A 10,686-nucleotide genomic window follows, 5' to 3' on the forward strand; every position below is an offset into this window, starting at 1 on the left:
GGGTTAATTGTTTCATGTTTATGTCATTTGTTGTGAACAAGAGATGAAATCGTGTGTTCTGTATATTATTTCTCAATCAAAGTTTTCCCTTATATAGGGGATACAAGGATCAGATAAAAGGAAAGTATACAAATCATTATCCTAAAAGGGAAAGGAAAATCTCCTAAAGAAAAACATGGATAGATAAATGGAAACATCTAAGACAAGGGGCGGCCGAATCTCTCTCCCCTTTGGGCCGCCGACTCTCTCTCTCTCTATGGGCCTCGGTCTTGGCCTTTGGTTCCTAGCAATCCACAATGTTCATAACACTCCCCCTTGGATGCTAGAACCATATGGGCTCGTATCATGCACGATGTTGCCTCGTTAAAACCTCTCTAGGAAAACCAAAAACCCAAGGTGGGAAAAAATGGAAACCGTAGACAGGAAAAAGAGTACAACGCATGACACTCCCCCTGATGAAGGCAACACTGCAGATCCTTCAGGCGGCGCATCCCTATCTGATGAACCAGCTTCCTGAACGTTGAGGTTGGCAGAGACTTGGTGAAAAGGTCGGCTGAGTTGTCGCTGGATCGGACTTGTATTACTTGAACCTCCTTTGCCTTCTGCAAGTCGTGGGTGAAAAAGAACTTGGGCAGGATGTGCTTGGTCCTGTCTCCCTTGATGTATCCTTCCTTGAGCTGAGCAATGCACGCTGCATTGTCCTCGTAGATGATCATTGGCTCCTCTTTCTTTTGTCCCACGGCTTGCCTCATACATGGCTATGATCTCGGCGTGATTAGATGATGTAGCAACTAAGGATTGCTTTGTTGATCCTCATCTAAGTCCATCACATCAAGGGCTACTTGGTATGCAAATATATCATTGATGTCGACATCTTTCCGGTTCCATCTTGTCCCAGACATTAAATAATTAATTGAGATCTCATCATTAGCACCTTCAGTACCATGAGGCTTGGCGTCCCGAGTCTCATTGGTTGGTACCTTAGGCATGGCCATTTCGGCCTTGTCTGGACAATCTATGACCTCGGTTTCATTTGCACCTTTCTTTAGTTTCCAAGGTCTTTTATCTTTGGAACCAATTGATCTACCACGCTTAAGTCATGCTTTAGACTCTGTAGCCACTTGATTGTGTCCATCTTGGACATCAATACTTATTGGTGCATTACAAGCTGGTATATAGGACTTAGTCACTCTTTTCGGGTCAGCAAAGGAATCATGCAATTGATTAGCTAGCTTTTGCATATGAATTATTTTTTGGACTTCTAAATCACATGACTGAGTCCAAGGATCTTGCCATGATAAGGATGTTTGATTCATACAATTTCTTTTCCCAGCTTGTTATTTTCTCCCCCTAATGTTGGGTACTCTGATTCATCAAAATGACAATCAGCATATCTGGCCTTAAATAATTCTCCAGTAGTAGGCTCAAGATATTTAATAATGGTTGGAGAATCAAAACCAACATATATTCCCATCCTCCTTTGAGGTCCCATTTTTGTTCTCTGTGGTGGTGCAATAGGGACGTACATAGAACATCCAAATGTTTTGATATGGGATACGTCTGGCTCATGACCCAAGAGTAATTGGGATGGAGAATATTTATGTTCACTGGATGGCCTTATGCGTATTAACTCAGCAGCATGTAATACCGCATGTCCCCAAGCTGATACTGGTAGCTTCGACCTCATGAGTAATGGTCGAGCAATCAACTGGATTCTTTTAATGAAGGATTCGGCCAATCCGTTCTGTGTATGTACATGTGCCATGGAGTGTTCCACACTTACCCCATGGACATACAGTAATCATTAAAAGCTTGGGAACTGAATTCACTTGCATTGTCAAGACGTATAGTCTTTAGTGGAAAATCTGGAAAATGGGCTCGCAGTCTTATGATTTGTGCCAATAGTCTTGCCAATGCTAAGTTTCTAGATGACAATAGACAAACATGCGACCATCTGGTCGATGCGTCAATGAGGACCATAAAATATCGAAATGTCCCACAAGGTGGGTGTATTGGTCCACATATGTCCCCATGTATTCTTTCCAGAAAGTTTAATGTTTCCTTACTCACCTTTCCAGGTGATGGCCTTATTATTAATTTCCCTTGTGAGCATGGAATACATGTAATGCTTATAGGGATAGTTATCCTATCTTTCAAGGAATGGCCAGTTGAGCTCGAGATTATTTTGCGCATCATGGATCTGCCAGGATGGCCAAGCCTTTCATGCCATTGTTTAAAGGCTTCTCTGAACTCATTAGGAATTGTAGTGTTAGCCTCACTCGATTTTATATTGGCACAATAGAGGCCTATTGATAAAGCAGGGATAGTCTCTAGGACTTTCTTATGGCCTTGGGCATTTTCATAAATCAAGAGGAATTCTTTCTTTTCCTCACCCCTAGTTTCAACATGTAGATCATTCATGCGAATGTCTTTGAAACTTAACAGATTTCTCTTTGATTTAGGAGAATATAATGCATTAGAAATTTCTAAATGCGTGCCTTTAGGCATCACTAAGTGAGCCGGGCCATGGCCTTCAATAAGGCTGGCCGTGCCTGCTATAGTATTGATATTGGCACTCTTTAAAATGAGGTTAACAAAATATCTTTTGTCTTTTAATATAGTGTGACTTGATCCACTATCCACTACTAGCTGGTTCTTGTCTTCTTTCATTTCTGAAAATAGACAAGAGTCAACACCTTAGATATTACTTAAGGTTTAAAGTATGTTTTAATGGCTTTGTTTTATGTTCTTAATAATTTCAACTTTGTATAAGGCATATATATAAAGAAAAAAACTTTATTTCATAAATAGAATTGCCAAAGTCATAGAACATGGGAAACAAAAGACATAAAGCCAAATCAAGAATTCAAAATGCAAAGACAAAAGCAATATGATATCGATATCTTCATATTCAGCCACTTGTAAGGAGGTCTGAAGTCTCAAAGTCCTCATGATCATCTTTGTCATGGGCTTGATCATCCTCATGGTTCAGATCATTCTCATCATCATAATGGACCAAATTTGCCTCAGAATTCTTGCCCTTTCTGCTCTCCTGGTAGAGCTTAACAAGGTGTTGGGGAGTTTTGCATTTATTAGCCCAATGATTGGTCATCCCACAACGATAGCAAGCAGATTTGGTCAAGCTCGAGCCATGGGTTTTAAAGTCGGACTTATACCCACGGTTAGCTTGATGACCTCGGCTATAGCCTCGGCCTCGGCTGCGACCAAGATGGTCTCGTGGTTGAAGTCCACGGCCACGTGGTTGAAACCCACGGTTACGACCTTGCCATCTACCACGGCCTCTCATGCGACCACGGTATGACTCTCTTGGAGTCTCATCCTTTGGCTCTACGGCCGCATGTGCCTCAGGCAATGCTTTAGCACCAGGAGGCCTTAGCTCACTGTTCATCATGAGCAACTCATTGTTTTGCTCAGCTAGCAACAAACAAGAGATTAAGGCAGCATAAGTGGAGAAACCCTTCTCTCGGTACTGTTGCTGAAGCACAACATTGCTGGTGTGGAATGTGGAGAATGTTTTCTCCAACATATCAGCATCAGTAATAGTCTCACCACAAAGTTTCAACTTTGAGACTATGTTGAACAAAGCCGAGTTATACTCTTCCACAGACTTATAGTCTTGGATTCTCAGGTTTCTCCAATCATAAAGGGCTTTTGGCAATATCACAGTTTTCTGATGATTAAATCTGGTTTTCAACTCTGTCCAAAGTTCCAGAGGATTCTCAATTGTGAGATACTGGTCCTTGAGACCTTCAGCAAGGTGATGGCGAATGACAACAATTGCCTTGTAATTATCCTTGTCTGATGGCTCAGTGCCTTCAGTGATAGTATCACCAAGGTTTCTGGACCTTAAGAGGATTTTGGTATCAAGCTCCCATTGGAGGTAATTATCTCCGGAGAGATTGAGGGAAGCATATTCAAGGTTGTTGATTTTCGACATCTGAATCAAATATCCATAAAGGAGTAAGGATTCATAATATAATTCAGGATTTAAATTTATATGCCAAGGAGATTGATGATTTATTATGCATTTTATTTTCAGAAAATATTTTATATGCATTAAGATAAAATGTTCAAGATATTTGTAAACCAAAGTGAATTTTCAAAATCGGTTAAAACTTGGTTTATAATTTTGAATAAAGCAAATGTACCTAATTTTAAATGGAAACCGATTTTGTCTAACCATATGCAAACAGTGTGAATCATTTAGATGCAAACAACATGAACCACTTCAGACGCACTAGTATCATCATTGCTAAAGCTATGCGAACATGTATGTTTGGTTTCAATTATGTGATACCTATGTCCAGTTTTAACAATATGATAGTTGGATGCATGCAAAGGTCAGTTCATGGATGATTTCAAGTTCGATCTAATGATTTACTAAATGATGCTATCAGGTATGCAAATGATCAGTACATAATTTAATCATAGAATCAGGTTCAAGGATGAAACTAGATCAAGTTTTATTTTAACTAGCAAACTAAGTGATCAAAATTCAGTATGAGATAAAATCGATTCATGGTTGGTTTAACAACAATATGATCAAATGATTTCAAACAGATTTTATTCTACCTTATGAAATATCAATTTTAAAACAAGACTATGGCTTATAAAACTTTAGAAATAATTTTCAGTCAAAGATATGCACTTAATAAAATCAAACAAGCATTTATAAAATCGATTATGCATTTATAAAAACCATAAAAGGTTTTTAAAACTTTGATAGTTACAAAAAAAATATTAATAGTCAAGGATATGCAATGAATGATTTTAATTTCGATTTTATTGATGGGTTTACTGATTTATAGGGGATCTGGCCGAAAAATGGCACAGCAAGGATTTGATGGAATTTTGTTTTGGCCAGATTATACACTTATGTTTATCACATCTGGTAAAATGGCCAAACAAAAGGATTGAATCAAAAGATTTAAGCTTTCTCTAATAATTTTATGATTCATAAGTTTTTATAAACAAGATTCATGTAGATCTTTAGGTATTTTAATAAGTTTATAAGTTTTTTTTTAGAGAAAAATAGAACGTTTAGAGAATTTTAAGTTTTATGGATTCAAAATAATTTTAGAATCAAGTTTCATATGGATCATATGGATCATAGAAACAAGATTAATATTTTAAATCCATAGATTGTTTATAAGTTATGGATTCATATAGATCCTAGATTTCTTTCAGATATAATGGTGTTCTTTAGATTTCAAGGTTTTGATTTGTTTACCTTTTTCACCACAAGAATCTGAGAGGACCACCGTGAGAGAGAGGCTGAGAGTTGGCCGGAATTTGAGAGAGAGAGGAGTTTTCCGGCGGAGAGAGAGAGGTGGCCTGGTGGAGAGGAGGCTGAGCGCCGGTGGAGCTAAGGCTGAGCACCGGGGGAGCTGGCCGGAAAGGGGAACGCCGGCGGAGAGAGCTTTCTCAGGTGTAGAGCACAATCGTGCTGATAACGTGTTAGAAATATGAGAGAAGTGTTGTTGTGTAAGTTGTGTCTTTCTCATTAGCTCTCACTATCAATATATAGTGGAGGTTCACTAGGGTTTACAGCAAGGAGAGAATCTACACATTTAATACATATTGACCACAAAGATACAGACTTGGTCAAAGATCATAAATGCTCCGGTTGAATGAGTCTTCATCTTGACTAGTCTTGGACGGATGTAGACGGACCGGAGACGGGTGTAGACGGACCGGATAGTCGGGTCAGATGTAAACCTCCTTGATGGTTAATGGCAATCCACATATCCATATCATGGATTTATAACACATTCCAATTACCAGACTCAAAGAGCCCGGTATTGTTATTTATTGTCACTACCTCCCCGTGTCAGGATTGGGTAATTTGCGTGCCTGCTGCCTTCCTTGGATGTGGTAGCCGTTTCTCAGGCTCCCTCTCTGGAATCGAACCCTAATTCTCTGTCACCCGTTACCACCATGGTAGGCCACTATCCTACCATCGAAAGTTGATAGGGCAGAAATTTGAATGATGCGTCGCCAGCACTAAGGCCATGCGATCCGTCGAGTTATCATGAATCATCAGAGCAACGGGCAGAGCCCGCGTCGACCTTTTATCCAATAAATGCATCCCTTCCAGAAGTCGGGGTTTGTTTCACGTATTAGCTCTAGAATTACTACGGTTATCCGAGTAGTAGTTACCATCAAACAAACTATAACTGATTTAATGAGCCATTCGCAGTTTCACAATCTGAATTCGTTCATACTTACACATGCATGGCTTAATCTTTGAGACAAGAATATGACTACTATCAGGATCAACCAGGTAGCATTCATAAATCACGGCAAGCCCTGGTCATGTTCCCGCAAACACATGGAAAGAGGGAACAGACGAAGACTTGACCGTCATCTTTTGTCCGGAGACAAACGTGCTTAGCAGGACATAATTTCTTCGAGTCACCGCCATAATATTTCCGCAACCGAGATCCCAGCAAACAGCTTGTTCACCTTGGCGAACAATGCATAAATTATACAAAGACGCAAGGATCACAAGTGCCGGCTTATGTGTTCACGACTTCCCCAATGAAGGAGATGCCGCAAACAACATTTTAAGCAAAGCTTAACAATTCCTTCTAGATAGGTACGCAACACAGGCCCCTGATCAGTTCAACAAGCATAACTATGCTAGTGAAGAAACTGAGAAGGATAGTTGGTCTGTAGTTGGGTGCGCGAGCACAGAGCCTACAAACACTAGCTATCCAATCACCACTCATGCGCCGCACGTTCATTGCCCCGCTAAAATCAATCTTTCCAACCACTCTCGAGATGTAATCAAAAGAGCAGCTGGAAGACGGATGAAACCAGCCCAAGACCACACAAGCGCGAAAATTTGATTTTAGGGGCAAAATGGTCCACCGGAAAAGTCGCCGGAAAAGTCGCCGGAAAAGTCACCGGAGACAGTCCCGACCATCGGACCTCAACCCAAGCATCATCGTGCTGCACCAAGCACTCGGACATTACCCACACCCATTCGGACTCCCACCCTCATGGTAGGCACAGAGGAGTGCCTACCCCTTATATAGAGAAAACACTTTTTCAGTATGTCACCAGTAGACGTTGGTTGTGTTCCGGGAGTATTTTTAATGTAAAAAAACAAAAACTTCGAATTTGAATCTGATTTTTCGCATGCTTCATAAGGATGGTTAAAGCTATTTTCTAGTAAATTTTCACAATTTTCTTTTGCTTCTAACCATGTCTTTTGCATGCTACAAGGTTCGGAGTTTTGTTGTCTTCACGGATGTCTATAGCAACTTTTGATCAACACTTGACATCCTAAACTCATTGTTGACATATTTTTGATGTTTCCTTTCAGAAAACTTTCTTCAAAAATATTAATTTTGTTATAAATCATTATGTGGATGGCCCATAACCAAGACCAAGACAAGGCCCAGCCGTGTCCAAGGGGAGAGAGAGTCGGCGGCTGAGGAGAGAAAGTCGGTCTATCCTTTGGCCGACCTTAGATCTAGGATGTTTCCATTTATCTGTTTTAGATCTTTTCCTATTTCATGTTGTATTAGGTTTTGGATAATTTCCTTTTTCCTATACTTTGTAATCCTTATATAAGGAACCTCTATTACTCATTAATAATACACAGAAACAATTCCCCATTCTTTACAGCACGTTATCAGCACGATCGTCTCTAGATCCCTGAGACAAATCGAAACCTCTAACCCTAAAAGCCAAAAACCGGCGACCACCACCAAGAACCCTAAACCCTAATCACGTTCTTAGTTCATCCAAGAACTCAGCAGATCCCTCTTGAATCCTTGACGTTCTCAGATCACGTTCTCAGCTCAGAAGAACCGTCCAGCTCGCAATCCACACCATGACGTGATCGCACTCGAGACGACCTGATCTCCGCGCAGCTCGCAGCCGAGACACCTCCAGCCCGCGATCGTCCCATCCGCGACCCGATCGGTTCTCTCTCTCTCTCTCTCTAAAGGTGGTCCGGTTCTAAACCCCTACAAAGCAAAGGTATAACTTAAATCTGAGAACCTAGATTGATCAGAAACCCTAATCCATAATTATGGAAACTTTGATCTTGATCAAAACCCTAAAACCTACAAGATTAAAATCGGCAATCTCTTAACTAGAAATATAGGAATCGAAACCCTAAACCCTAAAGGACTGAATTCGATTTTAATTGATTGAATTGTTTGTTGATTTGAGGTTTTAGGATTGTTAGATTGATTGAAGTAATCTGATCTAGAACTTGAATCCTAAAGGCCTTGAAACCTTTAATTAAAACCGGCAGCCTTAGTTTTAAAAGTAGAAACCCTAAATTCATAAATTGCTAAGATTGTTTGCATACATATGAATCTGAAATTGAATTGCATTCGTATTGTTTAAAATCGACCAGCATGTAGAAACATACGCATTCGAATCTGATTGCATTGAAATTCATATGGCCGTGTGGCCTTAATCTCTCTGATACATGTAGAAACATATATTAGGATTGTTCGCACCATGGTCAATTTAGATTTACATGTCCGATCCTATTGCTTGACTACATGGCCGTGTGGCTTGATTGATTCGCACCATGGTCGATTAGATTGATTGTTTTCTCATAGATGCGTAAGACAAGTTTGTGGCCGAGCTTGTTATACCATGCGGCCACATGATCACATTGTGAACCTAAATTGAAATGATGATGTGATTCAGATGTCAAAAATCTCAAATAGAGACTACGCAGCCCTTAATCTCTCCGGAGATAACTACTTGCAGTGGGCGCTAGATACAAAGATCAGCTTAAGGTCAAAAGGTTTTGGTGATACAATCATCAAGGACAACAATGAGACCGACAAGAATCGGTACAGGGCTATAAGCATTATACGCCATCACCTCATTGAAGGTCTAAAAGATCAGTACATTACGATGGAAAATCCACTAGAGCTTTGGGATGCTTTACAGCATAGATATGATCACCAGAAAACGGTGTTACTCCCAAAAGCTAGAAATGACTGGAAGAATCTAAGATTCATGGATTATAAGTCAGTGGATGAGTACAATTCGGTCTTGTTTAAGACGGTCTCAATGTTGAGACTTTGTGGTGAAGTAGTAACCGAAGAAGAGTTGCTCGAGAAAACATTCTCTACGCTTCATTCCTCAAACATAATCCTGCAGCAGAAGTACCGAATGAAAGGCTTCGCCACATACACTGATCTGATCTCGTGCCTGCTCCTGGCCGAGGCAAACAATGAGCTCCTGATGAAAAACAGTGAAGCTAGACCTGTCGGATCTACCCCATTACCAGAGGCCAATGAAGTTGAAAAGAAAAATCCCAACGAGTGCAATTACATCCAGAATAATAAGAGATCACACGGCAAAGGCCGTGGTGGATACAGGAACCATGACAATTACTCGAACGGTCGAGATAGGTACTTGGCCGGCCGGAAAGGAAACCACAATAACCGTGGTCGTGGTTCCAATCCCGGCCGTGGCCGAGGTGGTTATGGACGAGGTCGAGGAGGTATATCTAAACCGTCTTACTCGACCAAATCTGTTTGTCACAAATGTGGGATGAGCAACCATTGGGCCAAGAATTGTAGAACTCCTAAGCACTTATGTGAGCTCTACCAAGAGAGTCTTAAGGACAAGAACCCGGAAGCTCATATGGTCCATGATTCCGGTTATGAGGCTGATAAAGAATCCGATGTTGCAAATGACGACCTGATGGACTTTGAGACTTCTGATTGTCTCAAAGACTAAATTTTCGATACGACTTGTTTTTACTGCTTTATGATTGTTTTATGATTGCTTTGGTGTTTTTTTTTTAATTTCGGTGTTCTGCAACTTTAATAAATGAAAGTTTTGAAGTCTCTGAGAAATGAAATCTTATTTATAGAAATGAATGACGAGATGAGCATACTCGTGGTGGATAGTGGCACAAGTCATACAATACTTAGAGATAAAAGATATTTCTTAAATCTCACAATGCAAAGTGCAAACGTACACACCATTGCAGGTGTAGCCGGCCTGATTGAAGGTCACGGCCAGGCTTATGTATTGATGCCCAAGGGCACTCATCTAGAGATCAAAAATGCCTTGTATTCCCCAAGCTCTAAAAGGAGTCTATTGAGTTTCAAAGACATAAGATTGAATGGTTTCCATCTTGAAACATGGGAAGAAGGAAATAAAGAATTCCTTAACATAATTTCGATCACCAAAGGCTATAAAAGGATCCTAGAAACCTTACCTGCAATGTCTACTGGCCTATACTATGCAAAGGTCAGTATGATCTAGGCTAATGCCTGCGACAATTTCACTCTATGGCATAACCGGCTTGGCCATCCCGGTACTAACATGATGTGAAAGTTGATGATGAACTCACAAGGGCACACGTTCAAAGGAGTTGTCCCATACAATCTCACATGTGCACAAGGGAAACTCATAACCAGGCCGTCACCAGCCAAAGTTAATAAAGAGATCATAAATTTTCTGGAAAGGATTCAGGGAGACATATGTGGACCAATACACCCACCTAGTGGGACATTTCGGTATTTCATGGTCCTGATTGATGCATCGACCAGATGGTCGCATGTTTGTCTACTGTCCACACGAAATTTGGCATTTGCACGCCTGCTTGCTCAGATAATAAAAACTGAGAGCACACTTTCCAGACTTCCCTTTAAAGACTATACGTCTAGA

At 40.5% G+C, this 10,686-nt stretch overlaps 1 protein-coding gene across 1 annotated transcript; it reads left to right on the forward strand.

Annotated features, from left to right (window-relative positions):
• The first annotated feature begins 9,246 nt into the window (after positions 1–9,246).
• On the forward strand, positions 9,247–9,747 carry LOC106404386. Its single transcript, XM_048764021.1, has one exon. It carries the CDS (start codon positions 9,247–9,249, stop codon positions 9,745–9,747), a length of 501 nt encoding a protein of 166 aa, XP_048619978.1.
• The last annotated feature ends 939 nt before the right edge of the window (positions 9,748–10,686 follow it).

The sequence above is a fragment of the Brassica napus genome, chromosome C7 (assembly GCF_020379485.1).
Source record: "Brassica napus cultivar Da-Ae chromosome C7, Da-Ae, whole genome shotgun sequence".
In the NCBI taxonomy this organism is placed as follows: domain Eukaryota; kingdom Viridiplantae; phylum Streptophyta; class Magnoliopsida; order Brassicales; family Brassicaceae; genus Brassica; species Brassica napus.